At 43.0% G+C, this 19,837-nt stretch overlaps 1 protein-coding gene across 2 annotated transcripts in view; it reads left to right on the plus strand.

Annotated features, from left to right (window-relative positions):
- Nucleotides 1-19,837, plus strand: part of Clpb (caseinolytic mitochondrial matrix peptidase chaperone subunit B) — a 130,318-nt gene that overhangs the window by 55,339 nt on the left and 55,142 nt on the right. For both annotated transcript variants that reach the window (XM_042689436.1, XM_042689428.1), the window contains one exon: nucleotides 13,681-13,809. In XM_042689436.1, coding sequence (XP_042545370.1) covers nucleotides 13,681-13,809 — 129 coding nt within the window. The remainder of the gene's footprint in view (nucleotides 1-13,680; nucleotides 13,810-19,837) is intronic.

A 19,837-nucleotide genomic window follows, 5' to 3' on the forward strand; every position in this document is an offset into this window, starting at 1 on the left:
GGCCATTACCTAAATCTGACCTTCTGCAGTTCATTCTGTGTCTCTATGCTGGTGTTTTGTAGAGAATGATATTTCCTATGTCTAGGCCTCAGACAATTGAATACCAAACATGGTAGTGTACACCTGTAACCCTGTTACTCAAGCAACTAGGGAGATGATACTGGGGTAACAACAGTGATAGCTACAGCCTTGTGATGTAGGCACTAAAGAATACTGAAATAGAGCAGTGATGTCAAATGCCAACAAAACCATTTCTTGTACTTGTGTAGAACCAGCAACCTTATTAGCCTGCCTGTGCCCTCCCTGAGTCTGCTGAGAGCCTCTGGCTTGTCCAAAGGCTTGGAAATCTGCCAGGCTAAAAGCTCTTTAGGCATGTTCTTTTTAATAATGTCCCTGCCTCTTCCTGATCTGTGCTGGGAGCTGCCCAGTCTCATTGCACCTCCAGGGCCAGAGGTGGGTTGTGCCATGTCTCAACACTGCCAGTCCCCACAGAGTGACCAGGATAGACAATGCACTGTCACTTTATCAGGCATTTTGGGCAACTTGCAGATGAAATGGATCCACCAGTTAGTTTGCTTCTATCCTTTAAGCTCTCCAAATCTACATAGATATATATGTCTTTCTCTCCTAGGAGAGGGAGGTAGACTAGTTGACATGTTTTATTAAAAAGAATAAATTTGATGCATTTATAAAAATAAGAAAGTATGATAGGGTGGCAAAGAACTAGTCTTGTGATTTTTAACTGATTTACATATTTTGTGTATAAATATTTTTTCATCAAAAGTTCCAAATCAGGGATGGGTCCCACACACCACACAAAATATATTAGAGACATTTATATGGATAGCAGGAAGGGAGACAGAGAGCTGAAATTTTCCAGGCACCCAGTGATTGATGGGGGCTGAGGCTCCCCCTGACGCTTTATTGAGTTTCCGATGATTATCTCTCGCTGAGACATTTTTTACAGATGACGGTCGAGCTGTCACAATGGACCATGGGGGAAAAAAATCCAACAATAATAACACTTTAATCTTTTTACTGCACTGCTCCCTAGTATCTCAGATTCATCTTCCCTGACGCACGCAGTTCATTATTCTGCCCCTCCCTAGATGGGAAATAAAGGAAAATAAATATATATGTAGACACACTTACCCATGTACATGCACATACACACACTGAGTATATAAAAGAGACCACCTCAGAACCAGAGAGGGGCAGAATTTATTGTTCTTTTTGCAAGTGTTGAGGTTTATTAGTAGAGATGCTTGGTTGGCTTGGAATTGGCTATTAATTACAGCATTTTGTATTTGTTTTTTATTGCGAGTTTTTAACATCTTGAAGGAAAGGCAGAGGAGAAACAAGCAGGTGCTGAGATGGGGAGCTCTGACAGACCAAGTTGAATCAACCATGTAGCATAGTGTTAAGAGGCAGAGATGGCTGGCTTCTTCCTGCTGCCAGGCTGTCCCAGGAACTGAAAGAATACTTACTGCTTTGGTTAGGGTGGGGGCAGTATAAGAGAGATCAAAGCAGTCCAACTAGCTGTGAGCATATCAGCTATTCTGAAAGTTAGAAAAGGCAGGAATTTGAAGTAGTTCAGCAGAGTTTAGATGGGTCTGTAGACAACAGATTAACAGATTTATATGAGTGGTCCTTACCTGTTAAATTTGTTGGTGTGAAAGTGAGACATGGGCTCTGGGGGCCACGGAAGATGCCACATAGACTATTGGGGGCATATACAAAGTCAACTATCTGTTTTTAAGCTCCTTGCCAAACTTCCTGATCTCTCCTTCTTTTTCATGGAGTTGAGAGAAGGTGGGTTTGGAGTCCCTGTAAGAAGGCTACTCTACAGTCCAAGAGAGTAAGTTCTGCCCGTCTCTTCCCTATAATTCTCAAACCTTTTCGGAGTTCATACCTTGTATCAGCTCCTGTGCTACACTGGAGTGGAATGAGCAGCATCCTGTTCCTGAGAAGAAAAGTTCTTATTCATGGACAGAGGGCATGGTACCATTTTCAGGTGAGGAATGGTCCTGTAGCCACAGGCCAGGCCTAGTGATCACGAATATCTTTGCTCTGCAAAGGATGATATCTAGAAGATGGAGCATCTCTCCTTCATGAGCCTTATTTTCTGCTTAGCGAGACAAGCTTAATATCTATTCATGAAAAAAAGTATTTTATCGAGCATGTACCCTGTTCAAAAGTATATACAGGAAACAATCTGAGAGTGCAGATTACTATATGAAAAAATATATATATAAAGCTGATGCAGAGGCTCACACCAGTAATCCTAGCTACTCAGGGGGCTGAAATTTGAGGATCACGGTTCAATGTCCATGAGACTCATCTCCAGTTAACCACCAGAAAATTGGAAGTAGTGCTGTGGCTCAAAGTGGTAGAGTAGTAGCCTTGAGTGAAAAAGCTCAGGACAGTGCCCAGGCCCTGAGTTCAAGCCCCACAACCAACAACAACAACAACAAAAAAAAAAAAAGTGCTGGGTTCATGCCTGTAAAGCCTAGCTAGTCACAAGGGTGAAATTGGGAGGATCACAGTATGAGGATCATGTAGACAAAAAAAGTAAAAAACCCATTTCAACAAATATGAAAGCTGGGAACAGTGGTTTATGCCTGTCACCACAGCTATATGGGAGACATAAATAGGCTGGCCTGGAGAAAAAAAATGAGACTTTATTGAAAAATAATGAAAGCAAAAGGACAGAGTGCTTAGCCCAAAAAGTAAAATAAGAAGATACAATGAAGCCATTCAATTGAGCAAACCAGCTCACTCATTAAATGCTAGTATGACTTGAAATAAGTTGCATGCCAATTCTTCATTTGTTAAATAGGAATGATAGCCTACTGTGGTTCTTGTGAGGAAAATAGTTGTAAAGTTTCTGACACATAGTAAGTGTTCAGTAAACAGCCATTATTTTCCGTCACCTTAAGAGTTATGTATTTAGTTATCTGAGTATTAGAGGAAGGAAGAAGACTCAGTCTTGGGAGTTTTAGCCTTTAGTACTTGACTTTGACCCTCTACTTATTATGAAATGGGCCCCTCCCATTCTCCGGTATTGGTGTTGGAGGTGGTTCTACCCAGAGTTAGGATGGCATCAGGAAGAGGAAAGAGTACAATATAACTGTGTTGCCATTTATTGAATCCTTGCTATATGTTAGGCGCAATATGCTTGGCTGTTTACATTTTTTTTAATTTAAAACTTTGTATTTTTATTATTTTACTATTTAAATAGGTGTACAGAGCCTTTAATTATTGAAAAGTAAATATAAGATTCTTTTCTAAGCACCAGAGGCTCATATCTATGATCACAGTACTCAGAAATGGGATCACTATTCAAAGCCAGCCTGGCAGACAAAAGAAGGGAATAAAGCTATGGCTCAAGAGGTAAAGTATCAACTGTGATCAGAAAAAGCCAAGAGAGAGGTCAAAGCCCTGAAGTTCAAGCCCCAGTATAAATAATAATAAATTATTTTTGATAAATTTTTGTTTTTAGATATACTGGGGTTTAACCTCAGAGCTTTATGCTTACTGAGCAAGTTTGCTCTACCATTTGAGCCACTCTGCTAGTCTCTCTTTTCTAGCTTTTGGTAGTTAATGAATTTTGAAGAGTGAAAAATAAAACACTTTGCAAACTGGATTCTGAAAAAAAAAAAATACTAATACCATAAGCTGTGAATCTTTGGAATGTGTTAACCTAATCTTGATTTTATAAGTAAGGCCCATTCTGACCTTTCTGCTTTATGTTTATTATAAATGTCAAAGAGCAGTTGTTTAAAATTTATTTCTTACAAGGTATTTCCAAAGTGCTAAATTTGCTTGAGGTTAGGATATACAATTCAAAATTATGTACACTGAAGAATAATAGTAATCTCTGTTGTAGGTTTAAAGAACATATGTTAGGGGCAATATGCTTTGCTGTTTACATTTTAAAATATAACAGCTTCATTGAAATTTAATTTACCATTAAAATATATAGTCTGCTTATTTGTAGTATACATGCAAGAGTTATGCAACCATTACCACAATCAGTTTTAGAACATTTTCATCACCTCAGAAAGAAACCTCCTATCCATATAGCCATTATCCACTCAACTAACCCTAACCCCTGGCAATCAGTAAAGTCTTTCTGCCTAAACTGTACATTCATTATCAATGAAACCAGTAACTTATTACTGACTTCTTGGATTATGTTTGGGCAGAATTCAGGTTGTATCAATACTTCATTCCTGTTTGTTCATTTCTGTGCCAGTCCTAGGGCTTGAAATGGTCTAAGCGCTGTGCTGTGCTGTGCCTAAGCTAGTTTTGCTTAAGGCTTGTGCTCTACCACTTGAGCCATAGCACCACTTTCAGCCTTTTCTGAGTAGTTTGTTGAAAGCAGCCTTTCTGGCCCAGGCTGGCTTTGAACTATGATCCTCAGATCTTAACCTCCTGAGGAGCTAGGATTACAGGCTTGAGACACCAGTGACCAGCTACTTATTTCCTTTTTATGGCCGACTATCCTGTTGTGTGGATATTCCACAATTTGTTTATTTGTTTACCAGTTGAGGTGGTTAGATGGTTGCTTCTTTGGACTATTAAAATACTTCTATGAATATTTTTGTTTAATGTGAACACTTTTTCTTTTTATTTATTTATTTATTTTTTTTTTTTTTTTTTGCCGTTGTTGGGCTTAAATTCAGGGTGCTGTCCCTGAGGTTCTTTAATCAAGGCTAGCAAGCACTTTACTCCACTTTGGGTTTTGAGGCATTAATTGAAGATAAGAATCTCATGGGGACTTTTCTGCCTCGGGCTGGCTTCACACATGGGCCTCAGATCTCAACCTCCTGACTTGCTAGGAATACAGGTAGGAGCTGTCAGCACCTGGAAATTTTTAGTATAATTTACTTACCAGTAGAATCTAGATTATATATGTAGTAACTATGTTTTTTGTTGTACGTGTGGTTTTTTGTTGTTGTTGATATGGAGCTTGAACTCAGGGCCTGGGCACTGTCCCTGAGTTCTTTTTTGCTCAAGACTAGTACTCTACCACTTTGAGCCACAGCACCACTTCCAGTTTTCTGGTGGTTAAAGCACCCAGCTTTAGCTATGTTGTTTTCTTTTTTTCAACCTTTGAGGAAGTATCAGACTGTTTTTCACAGCAGCTCTATCACCTAACTTTTCTACCAGCCACTCATGAGCGTTCCAGATCCTCTCATCCTCATAAACACTAATTTTGCTTTGTTATTTTACTCATTCTGGCAGATGTGAAATGGTATTTTATTGTGGTTTTGGTTTGCATTTCCCTAATGGACAGTATTGTTTAACATCTTTTTATGTGCTTCTTGGCCATTCGTATGTCTTTAGAGAAATGTCTGTTAAAATCTTTGGCCATCATTTAATTGGGTTTGCTTTGGGCAAGGAAGGTGGCTCAGTGGTAGAGCGCTTGCCTTGCATGCATGAGGCCCTGGGTTCAATTCCTCAGCACCACATAAGCAGAAAAAAAAAAAAAAAAGCCAGAAGTGGCACTATGGCTCAAGTGGTAGAGCGCTAGCTTTGAGCTGAAGAGCTGAGGGACAGCGCCCAGGCCCAGAGTTCAGGCCCCACGACCAGACACCCCCCCCCCCAAAAAAAAAATGGGTTTGCTTTGGAATCTTTTAAGGTGGGTGATATTATCTAAATTTTGCAGATGAAGAAACTAATCTCAGAAATGTTAAGTAGTATTCTGACCATAATCACAAGGTAAGAAGGTCTTGCTTCCCAGTCTGAATCTTCTAACTCCAGCCCCTTTCTAATACACAGTACTGTTTACTGAGGATTCATGGTACAATCACCAGCAGAAAAGAACAGGGAAGGAAAGAGTAGAATTTCTGCCTTAAGAAGTTGACCATGGCTAGGTGAATTTTGGGAAAGCCACCAGATGGTATGTGGATATATCTCAGGTTACAGGACAGGGAGAATACATTAATTAAAAAATTGGGCTGGGAAGGTAGCTCAGTGGTAGAGCGCTTGCCTTCCATGCCTGAGGCTCTGAGTTCGATTCCTTAGCACCACATAAGCAAAAAGAAAAAAGCCGGAAGTGGCGCTGTGGCTCAAGTGGTAGAGCGCTAGCCTTGAGCTGAAGAGCTGAAGGACAGCGCCCAGGCCCAGAGTTCAGGCTCCACGACTGGACCAAAAAAAAAAAAAAATTGACATATTTTTAGCTGGCTGTTGTAGCTGCTGAGCTACAACAGAGTCAGAAATCAGAGGGTCACAGTTTGAGGCCAAGCCAAGCAAGAAATTATTGAGACTCCTTTTCAATCAATAAAAGTCAGATGTTGTGGTATATATCTATCTATCATCCTCACTACCCAGGAAGTTAAAAATAAGCTAGTATAAATGTGAGATCCTATTGGAAAAATAACAAAAGCAGATTTTCAAGAACAGGCAAGATTTAGAAGAAGACCTTCTAGGATGTAGAAGGCAGTGCAGGACTTGCCCTCTCCAGTGATGATCTCCTATTGAACCAGAGCTGGAAATTCCCCCTTACAGCATCACAGGAGGTGGTGCTGGGCACTGCTTTCCCTAGCTAGCACTAGGAGGCTGTCTCAGGTTATAGTGAAGCCTTGTTTCTCTCTTATAGTAGGTATTCCTCAAAGAATTTGTTATGCATTAATTAATTTGTGTGCATTCCATGCTGAAGCTTTTTGTACTTTTTCTGGGTTGAATGGTGGTAGGAAGGACGGAAATAATTAGATGAATGCACTTATCCAAGTTGAATCTGGTGGATTGGAGACTACTACTACCCCCTCACACTCATATAGCCATCAGAATCTGAGGGCTGGCAAGAGGGACAAGAGCTCTGAATCAAACCATACTGCTAATGATGACTCAGCTGCATACTTTTCCTAGAAGATCATTGGAGCCTTGAGTTGGAAGAGGCTGAGATCCCAGAGGCTTCTTCCTGGAGACATCATCATTATCATCATCATCATCATTATTGATACTTAGGTCTCAACTCACTATGTAGATCAGCTGCCCATCCTCCTGCCTCAACTTCCCAAGTACAGAGATTTATAGGCAGGATACACCACCATGCTTCAATTCCTAGAGATGTTTGATAAGACTTAGCTTAATCCAGAGCTTTAGGTTAGATCCACTTGTCTTGAGTTGTATGAGGCTTGAGCCCTGGGGCATTGGCATAGTATAGAAGGCAGAGCAGGGACCTAGCCTGGCTTAGGATCTAGTCCTAATCCACAACTGAGTTGGACTAGCTACCTAACCTCTTTAAACACCTGTTCCTCTCAATCTCCTCCCTGTTTGGTTTATCATATAGGTTAAAAATAGTCATCTTTGTAGTAGTGTCTTTTTTTTTTTTTTTTTTTTTGGTTTGGTCAGTTGTGGGACTTGAAATTAGGTGCTATCCCTGAGCTTTTTTACTCAAGGCCAGCATTCTACCACTTTGAGCCACAGTATCACTTCAAGTTTTCTGGTGGTTAATTGGAGATAAGAGTCTCACAGCCTTTCCTGCCCAGGCTGGCTTCAAACCACCATCCTCAGATCTCAGTCTCCTCAGTAGCTAGGATTACAAGCGTGAGCCACCAGTGCCCAGTGGCAGTAGTGTCTTAGACTGTAAAATTTCACTCATATGTTAAAGATCATTGTCATGACTATCTTATTAGCTATAGGGGTGCCCTCTCATTGATTCAGGCACATGTCTCTGAAGGTGAGGGCACTACTAGGACAATCCAGGATATTAAAGGCAACTGAGAGTGAGCAGGAGGTTGAGCCTGAGGAAGAAAGGCTCATCTCTTAGCTGCCCTTTCCCTTGCACAAGTAAGCAGAAAATAAAGTGCTTACTCTCTGGGGACAATTCATTTTGCCTCTTATGCCTTGCTTGAAAATCTTCCCTATCAGGGAGTGAGGTGATTAGGATATATGTGGAAATGTCACAGCTAATATATGCTACTAACAGTTTTCCCTTCAGAATCTCAGCAATGCTGGGTGCCGGTGGCTCATGCCTGAAATCCTAGCTACTCAGGAGGCTGAGATCTGAGGATCTCAATTCAAAGCCAGCCCAGGCAGGAAAGTTTGTAAGACTCTTATCTCCAATAAACCTCTAGAAAACCGAAAGTGGTGCTGTGGCTCAAGCGATAGAGCGCTTCGCCTTGAGCTGAAGAGCACAAGGACAGCGCCCAGGCCCAGAGTTAAAACCCTACGACCGACAAAAAAAAAAAAAAGAGTCTCAGCAATGTTAGGTGTTGTGAGCTGTTGGATGCCTTGAACTACAAATATATCACAGAGATGGGGCTATGTAAAAAGAAAAAGTCTCAGCGATGTGAGGACAGAATTCACATCTGGGTCCCTAGTAACTCTCCCACAGGAGAAAGCATAACTAAATGTTCATAGTGATGTTTTTTAAAAAAATCTTTTATCAGAATTTAGTAAATGGCAGTACTAAGATTCATACCGTGTAACACCTTTCTCTTGAATAGCTTTCCCATCACAAGAAACAGTAGATTTTTGTGGGTTGAGTGGTGACAAGAAGTGGCCAAGGCTCCATAAGGGCATCAGGGAACTTGCTTTCCCTTTCCACTGACTCCTTGGTCTTGGTCTGTCTGAGGAGGAGGATGCAGTGTATACTTTTGGACACAGACTTGCCACAAGCTGCTAGATTGACTCTAGATAATGCACCTAGGCACATAGATTCTAAACATCAGAGATGGAGAAGATAGGGGCAGAAGGTTCAGAGTAGTGGCTGTAGCCCAGGGTATAGGATCACCTGCAGAGAAAAGAATTGGCTGGCTAGGAGAGAAGATCTATCTGTCTGGGTCTGTTTCCCTCTGTGCTAGAGATAGGCTAGAAGATGTCTTTGTTGGGAGGGAGATGCTTCACTGATTGAAGACAAGCTGTAAACACAAGACCACCTTGGTGGCCAGCTGAGACAGGCTTAAAGGAGTCTCTCCAGCTTCCATGGGCCTGCTTACTCTTCCCCAGTGATGGTTGAGTGAGTATTTGTTTCAAAAGATGATGTTCCTCTCCCCAAATATCATTTTGCCTTCAGCCTCATTTGTGGCTTGTGAAAAGAATTTAATGAGCAGAGTCTTCAGCAGTCAGAGTGATCTGGGGAAAGACCTGACTGAGAGCATTCAGGGACCTTAGGTCCCTGATCTACTACTGCTAGTGACATTTTCTGAACTTAAGTGCCCTCTTCTATAAAGTGAGAGCCTGAGCTTATACCTCACAGGGCTATTTTGCAAGAGAAAATGGAAACAAAAATGCCTCATAAATTGCGATGCACTAAACTTTTCCAGTGTTCTTCAGAGTCCTACTACTGCAAGAGTTTAAAAGACTGGTGAAACAAAAATGCAAATAAGAAACTGCTGAGTGTTGGCAAATGCAACAGGTCTGAAGCTTCAGACCTATATCCTCATGCTCCTTGTGCCTTTCTAAGAGGAAAAGGATGTACAGGATGCAGTGGGCAGGGGGACATTTTTATTTTTTCCATTTACAGCTAAAGGAATTCAGCTGAGACAGGTGGACTGGGCAAGATAACACAGTAAATTAAGACTGGGATTCAAACAAATCGTCTGGCTCTAGAGCTTCCTTTTTTTTGATTTTTGTTTTTTTGTTTCTTGTTTGTTTTTGCTGGTCCTGGGGCTTGAACTAAGGATCTGGGCATGTCTCTGCACTTATTTGCTCAAGATTAGCACTCTACCACTTGAGCCACTGCTTCACTTCCAGCTTTTTTGGTAGTATTTAATTGAAGATAAGAATCTTACAGAATTTCTTGCATGGGCTGACTTTGAACTGCAGTCCTCAGATCTCAACCTCCTGTTTAATTTGAATTACAGGTGTGAGCCACCAACACCTGGCAAAATAAAAAAATTTGGGGCACCATGTTGATACTCAAAAAGTTCTGGACTTAAGAGCATTTTAAATTTCTGATGCTTTGTTGATTTACAAGTATTTGTCAAATGTACTGGTATGACTGGACATACTAGTGTACTATGGAGTACAAGGGTGAAGTGTGAAGAAGATCGTCACATTGCCTTTGTTGGGCTTTTCGTGTGGTGGGGAAGCAGAGTCTCAAACAAGTATTGCAATACTATGTAATAAATTCTGTAATTGGAAAGGCCCAAGGCACTGGAGAAGCTCAGGAGCAGAAACTATCTACAGTTTAGAATGAATCACTAGAGGAAGGAGTCTAGGGGACAGGAAGATGTCACAGGTGGTAAAACAGTATTGTCAAAAGTTCTGAGGGAAGAGAGCATGAGGAATAGTCCAGGGAGAGCCCTCAGGGTGGAATGGGAGTCATTTCATAGATATTCTTCCTTAGCTGGGCTATGACACTGGTAATCTGCTGACATATAAGCCAAATTAGTCCCTAGCTGTGATTCTTAAGGTCATCATCCCCTTTTTATTGTTCTATATAGTTCTATATAGTTCTATCATTGTATTTGTGAAAGCATATTGTAATTAGTCTCCTCAGTGGTGTGATTCTTGCATTAGACAGTTCACTTTGTAAAGTTGGGAGCTGTGTTTTATTCATTATTTTATCTCCAGAAGCTACCACCATGTATTGGTGTTCATTAAACATTGTTTGTTGAATGAATGATGTGTTTTCCTAGTAAAATAGATTATACCCTTCTTGCTTTCTTGAGCCAACTATCACTTTTCCTCAGGTTCGTCATTATATCCAGCAGTTAATGTCCAATGTGGCAATTCAGTGATGCCCTTAGGGTCTGTTGAGGTGATGTGCTCTGAATTCCTTTTTCAGCTCTTCATTGCCCTGTTCTTTTTCCTCCCTGCCTGGCCAGTGCTTGATTGTCATCAATCTATTTGATTCTAAAGTATCCTCTGCTGTCTTCTTCCATCCTTCTCTGGCATGATTTGCTAAAATTATATGTGACTAAGAGTTAGTAATCTCTGATTAGGTCCTAAAGGGCTCTTCTGGGAAAAATAGAGATGGTACTACACATGGGACTTGTATGCTAACTTCCTGTTCTTTCCAGAAAAGGCAGAATCAAAGTTGGAGTAAGGGCTCAGCAGCCTGAGAGCTCTTGTCTGGAGTAGAAAAGCTGGTTGATTCTTGATTCTACTTGCTAACCAGATAGTGTGGTCTGGCTTCTACTCACTCAGTCTAGTTTATTGGAGCGCTAGTACAGACCTCAGGCGACTTTCTGCTAAATAGAAAGATCTACACTTCCACCAAGCAGGAAAAGAAGAGAGAGTGGGGGAAAAAAAGCTGGAATCACAACATCTTTCTTTCTCAGTCTCTGATGCCCTCCTCTGCAAAACCAGTGTGACAGCATGATATGAAAGAATGGGGATTCAAGCTGGGTGCCAGTGGCTCACACCTGTAATCCTAGCTTCTCAGAAGGCTGAGATTTGAGGGTGCCAGTGGCTCATACCTGTAATCCTAGCTACTCAGGAGGCTGAGATCTGAGGATCTCTGTTCAAAGCCAGCCCGGGCAGGAAAGTCCGTGAGACTCTTATTTATCTCCAGAAGTGGTGCTGTGGCTCAAGCGGTAGAACATTAGTCTTGAGCTGAAGAGCTAAGGGACAGCGCCCAGGCCCAGAGTTCAAGCCCCACAACTGACCCAAAAAAAAAAAAAAAAGGAAAGAAAAGAATGAGGATTCATATTAGACCTGGGTGCTGACCCTCTCGCAACCACTTGTATTTTGAGGTATTTGGAGTCTCACTGTATTGCCCACTTCTGAGCTCAAGCAATTCGCCCAGCTCAGCCTCCCAAGTAACTGGGACTACAAGTATGCACCACTATGCCCAGCTTTTCTGTCAAACTTACTAACTGTGGGACCTCTGAGCTTCAATTTTCTCACCTATGAAATGGGTAATACCTACTGTGTTGGATAGTTGTAAGAATTAAATAAGATGAATGTGTAACAGGACCATGCTTGGGACAGAGGAAGTCAGTCAATGGGATTAATTAGTATTAGGAAGAGGCATGATAGTCTCCTAGTTTATAACTCTAGATGAGGTATTCAGTATTATAGGAGAGGACCATACACTGACTCTACACAGGGAGTACTTGGAAAAGAATGGCTTCAGAATTGTCCCATGCTTTTGACTACCTAGGCAAGACCACCTCTTGCCTGGACACACTCTTTTATCCCACAGAAAGTGAGAGGAGTCTGCCTTTTACAGGTCATGTGTCATGGGCTAGGGAAGGAGTGGAGTACAGGTAGGCAGGACCCAAATTCTACACCCAACAAACTCATCTCAGGAGGGAGTATAGGAGTGTTACCCAGATAATTTCTCTATGAGACAGAAAGAAACCCTGTTATCTGAACAGAATAGAAACTGCTTCGTGTTATTTTGTCTCCTATGGGGAGAACCTGAAAAATGGGTAAGCTTGTGGTTTATTATCTATCCTCGAACTATCCAACACGACAAGCATACACCAGGAACATTCTGGGTGAATAGGAATGTGTGTGACCACCCAACCCAAAGATTTTAGCTACTTTATATCAAATGGGAGATATAGACTCAGAGTGAGCCTAGGTGGGTTTTGTTTTGTTTTGTGTGTCAATACTAGGGCTTGAACTCAGGGCCTGGGCACGTCCCTTAGCTTTTTTGCTCAAGGCTGATGCTCTACCACTTTCTCCACAACTCTACTTCCAGCTTTTTAGGTAGTTAATTGGAGATAAGAGTCTCACAGACTTTCCTGCCCAGGCTGGCTTCAATCCCCTAGCTCAGATTACAGGTGTGAGCCACAGTTACCCATTTTCAGTGAGCCTACGGGTTTGGATTTTTTTTTTGTTTTGGTTTGGTTTGGTTTTTTTTTGGGGGGGGGTCTAGTCGTGGGGCCTGAACTCTGGGCCTGGGCACTGTCCCTCAGCTCTTCAGCTCAAGGCTAGTGCTCTACTACTTGAGCCACAGCACCACTTCCAGCTTTTTTCTTTTTGCTTATGTGGTGCTGAGGAATCGAACCCAGGGCCTCTTGCATACAATTTACCACGGAGCCACCTTCCCAGCCCCTAATTTCAGTTTTTTATTCCTTTTGTAAAAAAGGAATGTTAAATCACTTACTAGATTATAAACAATCAGAGTAGAGAGGTGTGTTGCCCTTCTGCTGAGTAGAGCCTCTGTGCCTGCCTCCCCTTTCCCCTACCTTGTGCTCCTGTATTGCTGCTTCTTACCCTGCCAGACTCTCATCATCTGGGATTTGCCCAAGCTGAGCTCAGCTCTCTTCTAACTTTCTTTATCAACCCATTATACCCCTAACATAGCATTTATTTCAAACAGTGCTCTAAATATCTGCTTAGTGTCTGCCTCCCTCATCAGATTATTAGGTCTGTGACCAGAGTGGATTCATTTCATGTCCCCAAGATCCATGTTAGACTCCTAACACATATTAGATGTCAGTACCTATTTGTAGAACCAGCTGGCCTCTACTTGCCCAGTACAGATGGCCATGCACGTAGCTCAGGTGATATTTATAGTTGAATAAGTAGGTAGAAAAGAGAATTAATTAATCAAGATGTCAGGAGAGCCAGGCATGGTGATGCCCAATATATGATGAGCACTCGAGGCTGAGGGAAGGAGATAGTGTAGACCAGCCTGGCCTGGACTACATAGTGAAACTGTGTTTCAAGAAAAGAAATACGGTAGGAAAGGAGTGAGGGAAGGAGATAGATGAGGCACATGTATTTGTTTATAATGGAAAGTTTTATGTTCTTGTTCCCCCACAGTCTTGGTCACCCGGGAAGATGACTTTAACAACCGGTTGAACAACCGTGCCAGCTTCAAGGGTTGCACAGCCCTGCACTATGCTGTCTTAGCTGATGACTTCCGCACTGTCAAAGAGCTGCTTGATGGAGGTAAGAGCTGGGTGAAGGAGAGGCCAGCTGGGGTTGGTACGCTTTCCACTCTGGAAATGGCATGCTTCCCCAGGGTTTGTTACCCTACCTGAGCTACATTTCTGAAACTGTCAACATGAGTAATTTGCCCCTGTATGTGGGATACTGCATACTACCCTGTCTGTCTGTGTAAGTTGTGAGAGTTGCCTTCATGGTTGTCACCCTAGCAAAAGAAACTCTTTACCCCTTTCCCCCCATCACCAGAAAAGCATTGTCAGGGGACCAGGGGAATCTGCACGAAGCCCTACCATCTCAGGATAAAGCTCTGTCTTACTTGATTGAACTCCCACTGCAGTTTCCTTTAGGCCCTTCCCTTGCTATGCATCAAACATGAGATTGGTTTTGTTTGCCCTAACTTGAATCTGAGTTCTCTGAAGGCAAAAACCAGGTGTGGAAATACTTAGGTGTCCATATAGTACTAATGTTGTATGGTATATACTCCTATAAATACTTGATGACTAATGGATAATTGAAGGGACAATAGGTCCCGTCGATGTCGCTACTGAGTTACCTGTCAATTACTGTTAGATACCTTCCAGGCACTGCTACTTTCCCCACCCCAGTTTAGCCTCTCTGAGAAACTAGGCAAGTTTCTTGTCAACATGTGTGGGACCAGGCCCCTAAGTGAGTACATGGCACAGGACTATGTATGCACATTCACCCTGCCAGCTCCTCAGTGCTATAGACCCATACTTGGGGCTGTACCCAGCTTCCTCCTAATTAGAGGTCATTCTCCATGGAACCCAAAAGCTAGAAAGTTCTTCCAAGTTCCTGTGGGCCACACTGATGATTGCCTTCCTTTCTTTCCAGCAGAAACTCCTCCAACAGCTGGCTAGCATTCCCTTCAGTTCTCTCAGAAACTGAGGGATCCTGCTATTCCTCCCCCAGGTAGTCCTTTCCATTTTACTTCAGACCTAACAGGCAGAACAATCTTTTTAGTGAGTTGTGATCTATCTAGGCCACTGATGGTTCATACTTGGCTACCCAGGCTAAGATCTGAGTGAGGACCAAGGTTCAAACTTAGCCCAAGCAGACAAATCAGAGAGACACTCTTTATCTCCAGTGAAACAAGGAAAGCCTAGACCAGGCACTAGAGGCTCATGCCTATAATCCTAACTACTAAGGAAACTGAGATCTGAGGATCGTGGTTCATAACCAGCCTAGATGGAAAAGGCTGTGAGACTCATCTCCAATTAATCACAAGAAAACCAGAAGTGGGGCTGTGGCTCAAAGTGGTAGACCACTAGCCTCAAGCAAAAGAATTCAGGGACAGTGCCGAGGCCCCAAGTTCAAGCCCTACAACAAACAAACAAACAAACAAAAAAACAACTAGAAGAGAGGTCTAGTAAAGGTAAGTAGTTAGAACACCAGTTTTGAACAACAACAACAAAAAAAAAGCCAGGTGCTGATAGTTCACACCTGTAATCGTAGCTATTCAGGAGGCTGAGATCTAAGGATCATGGTTCAATGCCAGCTCAGGCAGGAAAGGCTGTTAACCACCAGAAAACCAGAAGTGGCACAGTGGCTTAAAGTGGTAGAGTGCTAACCCTGAGCAAAAGCGCTCAGGGACAGCAACCAGGCCCCAAGTTCAAGCCCCATGGGGGGGGCGGGGGGGAATAGTAGGCACTGCAGTGGCACAAAAAAATTAATGTGCTGTTAACTCTGTAACTTCTGTCACTTTTTGAAAAACCTGTCTACACAGAAAGTTCTTTCCAGCCCAGAGCTTTTGCCTGCCAGGCTCAAAATTCTAGATCATCTGACTGGATAGACTTCCTAGGAACCTCCAATCCTGCCAACTCCTATCAGCCACAACCACACTAACTTTAATCCTAGGCCTGGCCCATATGCCAGTCCCCAAAGGTTCTGCCCCAAAACTATGCCTTGGTTTGAGGCACATAGCTGTGAAGAACAGCTTGATATGACTACTGATCCTTTCAGAGTAAGGACAGAGGTTTAGAAAATGTCCCCAAGCAGAATGTTTCTTTATCCTTTGGAAAGCTTGTGGGTAAAACATTTGTAGCTAAGAGCTGGAATATGCATCATGGGGTTTCTCTCTGCTGATGCCTTAAAATCAATACTCCCGGCCATTGTCTCCCAGTTTATTTTCCTCTGTCCCCCACCCCCAGACAGAGAGTTCAGTCTACAAGGAGCCCCTCATGCCTGCCTTCCAGATGGAACACCTTTGAAATGAAGAAGAGAGGGCCTTTTATGAAGTTCCCCCATCCTTACCCCCCAGGCCAAGGCCTCCCCTTTGAGCTATTCCAGGGGCATGGTTCCTGCCTGGTGACTGGAACGGATGCCCTGAGCCCCCACCTTTGCCTTTCTCCCACCTGCCTTTTTAGCCAACATCCATTTATAAACCCCCCACCCTTATCCTCCCAACCCCACGGGCCAAAACCATTAGCCCACTTGTTTCTCTCCTCCAGATCTAAACAAGTGGCCATCACTCAGGCCCTGCAGGCTTGCCAACTTCTGACCTCTCTCCCCTCCTTGACCTCCCTTGGTCTGCCTGTGTATGTGAGCAGCCAACCGAGAGGCAGGACCCTGTGTTCCTATCCTAGGGGCTGTTGCTTGTAACATTTCTAATCTTTTCACCTCAGCTGACCCTTCTCCAAAGGGTCTGCCTTCCTGCCCAACAGCTTTCTTTCTTTTACTTTTAATATAATTTTTATTATTAAGATATTATACAGAGGGATTACCATTTCAGAAGTCAGGTAATGAGTACATTTCTTTTTGGACAGTGTTCAAATGTCCCCCAGTTTCCCCCTCCCATCCCTGTCTACATGTTGCATAGTTCATCAACCTGCCCTGGCCACCAGCTTTGCTGTAGCAAGTTAGATGAAAGTTGTCTCTGCAAGAAACAAGTTAGGCCAGCTTGTACTCACAGGCCCACACAAAACCCTTCTTATAGTTGCTTAGTCCACAAGGATTTAGCTGCTAGGATCTGAAAGGGTAAGAGCTAGACTAGGAAAGCTGCTGCCTTCTGGCCTCAAGTCTCCATTTAAGGTGAGAGATGGCTCAAGCAATAACATCAGGCTGATAATGTGGACATCTGTCCCTTAGGAAGCAGCAAGAAGAAATAGAGTCAAGCCTACCTGGGTTTCAGTCCCAGCTCCTCACCCCCTACTAGGTGGGTTGGTTTAGAAATGCTACCTCAATACTTAAAGCCTTGATTTTCTTTTTTTTTTTTTTTTTCTTTTTTTTGGGTCCGGTCGTGGGGCCTGAACTCTGGGCCTAGGTGCTGTCCCTCAGCTCTTTAGCTCAAGGCTAGCGCTCTACCACTTGAGCCACAGCGCCACTTCCGGCTTTTTTCTTTTTGTTTATGTGGTGCTGAGGAATCGAATGCAGGGCCTCATGCTTGATGTTCTTATATGTAAAAAGACACCTACCAACAGGGATAGCACAAAGATTAATAGTAACATGTAAAAGCAGCACATGGTCAGAGATCCATGATAGGCGGTTATTATTAGGACCTCAACACAGAAATCAGATTGTTATCCTGGCAGCTGTCTCCATCTACAGCATTCCCACCCTGCCTAGAATGCCATCATATTCCTTTTCTTTTTTTGTACATTTTTTATTGTAAAAATGCTGTACAGTTATATGAGCAAGGTAATGAGTACATTTCCTATTGATCATTGTTGCCTCCTCCTTTGTTTAACCCCCAACCATCCCTTCCCTCCCACCTCCACAACTACCCTCCCCTACCCCCTGCCGAAGTTGTAAGGTTCATTTTCAACATAGTGTTTTGTACATCTCATTGTTACAATGGGTCAACCTGTATCTTTAAGCATTTTGTTTTTTCCCTTCCCCTCCCCAAATTCAAAGCCTCCCTCCTTCAGCAAGCCTTTAAACTTGAATGGTCTACTGATACTTCCTCCTCCACTTTTGTACAGTACTGGATAGAGTTTAGCATAGACTGTATAAGGTCACTGGGTGGTTCATCTGCAGGAGATCCCATACATAATAAAAATACTACAAACTTTAAGATCAGACAGGCCTGGTTTTAAAACACAGCTTTATTATGTGACTGAGCAAACCACTCTTCATCTCAGGGCATCCTGAGATGAAGACCCAGAGAGAGTCTCAGTCAGAGAAGACAGATAAGAGAGACAAGCCATGATAGGGAGAGTAGGCACTCTTTCAGGAAGCTGGTTCAAGAACTCTAGGAACATAGAAGTAAAAAATGGAGGTACAGTCAGTTACAAAAAGATTCCCAGAGGAAGTCCGCTAGATGCCTTCTGGAAGGGTTTTGAATTAACTAGTATCAGTCATCTACCAATACCCACTGTAGAAAAGTATGTAGGCCTCTGTGTTTTTCCTGCATGAGGCTGCTGTTTCTGCCTCTCTTGGTGGCTTAAGAGAAGGAAGCTCTGTTTCAATACTTAACTGCAAGTAAAGCTGAAAGTGGAAGGACAGAGAGAAGGTCAGGATAGCTGGAAAGAGGACTAATCCAGGAAGATAGCTGGAGGTTCCTAACTTAGTTGACAAAGGCTAAGAAAAATGAGCATGAGAATCTGAATGCTAAATCTTCCACTTAATAGCAGCATTACCTGGGCCAAAAAGAATCCTAACCATCTTGTCCTTGTTGTATCCGGTGATCCATCTATTCTTTTCTTTTTTTTTTTTTTTTTGTTTTTTTTTTTTGTTTTTTTGGTGGGTCATGGGGCTTGAACTCAATCTGGGGTGCTGTCCCTCAGCTCTTCTGCTCAAGGCTAGCGCTCTACCACTTGAGCCACAGCGCCACTAAATCACTCAGAAAACCGGAAGTGGCGCTGTGGCTCAAGTGGTAGAGTGTTTGCCTTGAGGTAAAGAGCTGAGGGATAGTGCCCAGGCCCCATGACCAACAAAAAAAAAAGAGAGAGAGAATCTCATGGACTTTCCTACCCAGGTTGATTTTGAACCACTATCCTCAGATCTCAGCCTCCTGAGTAGCTAGGATTACAGGCGTGAGCTACTGGTGCCCAGCGACTCATCTATTATTAATAGCTAAATGCATCTTTGTGGAGCCCCCCTCTCCCTCACCCCTCCCCCATGAACTAACTAATGATCTCTTCTACCCTTAGTCCTAGTGCTGCTTCCTTTTCCTCACCTCAGAAACACTTGAGCTTCCTGATAACACTTTCCCTGGGACTTCCCTCTACCTCTTTTCTAATTACTTTCATGGCTCTTTCTGGACACCCCTCCCCCCTCCCCTTCACAGCTCAGTTGTCCATGTTAACTAGCCAGTATGAAAGAAGTCCTTTAGCTTCTCCCCAAGCCTGCCTAAGGCAAAAAGCCTTTCCAGTACTGATATCCCCACTTCAGCAGCAGTTTAGCTGTCACCAAGACCCAACACTTTGAGTTCCATCTCTTATTTCACTTCACTGTCTGTCCATCTGCCTATACTACCAGATGTTAAGCAGTCAGCTTTCTTTGCCTCAGGCTGTCTGTACTGAAACTTTACACAGTGATTCTCAGCAATGCAAAGAACAGGAAGGAACACTCAGCCAAGGATCATTAGAACTTCTGGTTCTGCTACCAAGAAATTCTTCTCCTTTAGGAAAATCCTTCTTCTCCTCCATCAAATAAAGAAGTTAAAGTAGTACATCTCAGGGACTTCTTCTAACCCAAGCATCCTGTGTACTCCCTGGGCAAGATTTTCCCTTCATTTATCAAACACTTAGTATGTTATACTTTTCATCACTGTGACAAAAATACCTGAAACAGCTTAAAGGGTTTGTCTTGCTTATGCTTTCAGCGGTTTCAGTTCATCATGGTAGAGGCTCTTGGTGGAGCAGGCCATTCACATCATGGAAGCCAGGAGCAAGAGAGTGTGCCTGAGCTAGCTGCTTTTGTCCTTTCTCTACTTCCACTTTTTCTGAACCCTTCTTCCTGCCCATCCCCCTCCTCCCCCACCCCCAGCTTATGGACTGAGTCTCCTTCCCTTAGCTAATCCTTTCTGGGGCTGCCCTCACAGACTGGCCGATGGGTGTACTTTATGTATCTC

This window comes from Dipodomys spectabilis, unplaced genomic scaffold (genome assembly GCF_019054845.1).
Source record: "Dipodomys spectabilis isolate Male_0828 unplaced genomic scaffold, ASM1905484v1 ptg000003l, whole genome shotgun sequence".
NCBI lineage: Eukaryota > Metazoa > Chordata > Mammalia > Rodentia > Heteromyidae > Dipodomys > Dipodomys spectabilis.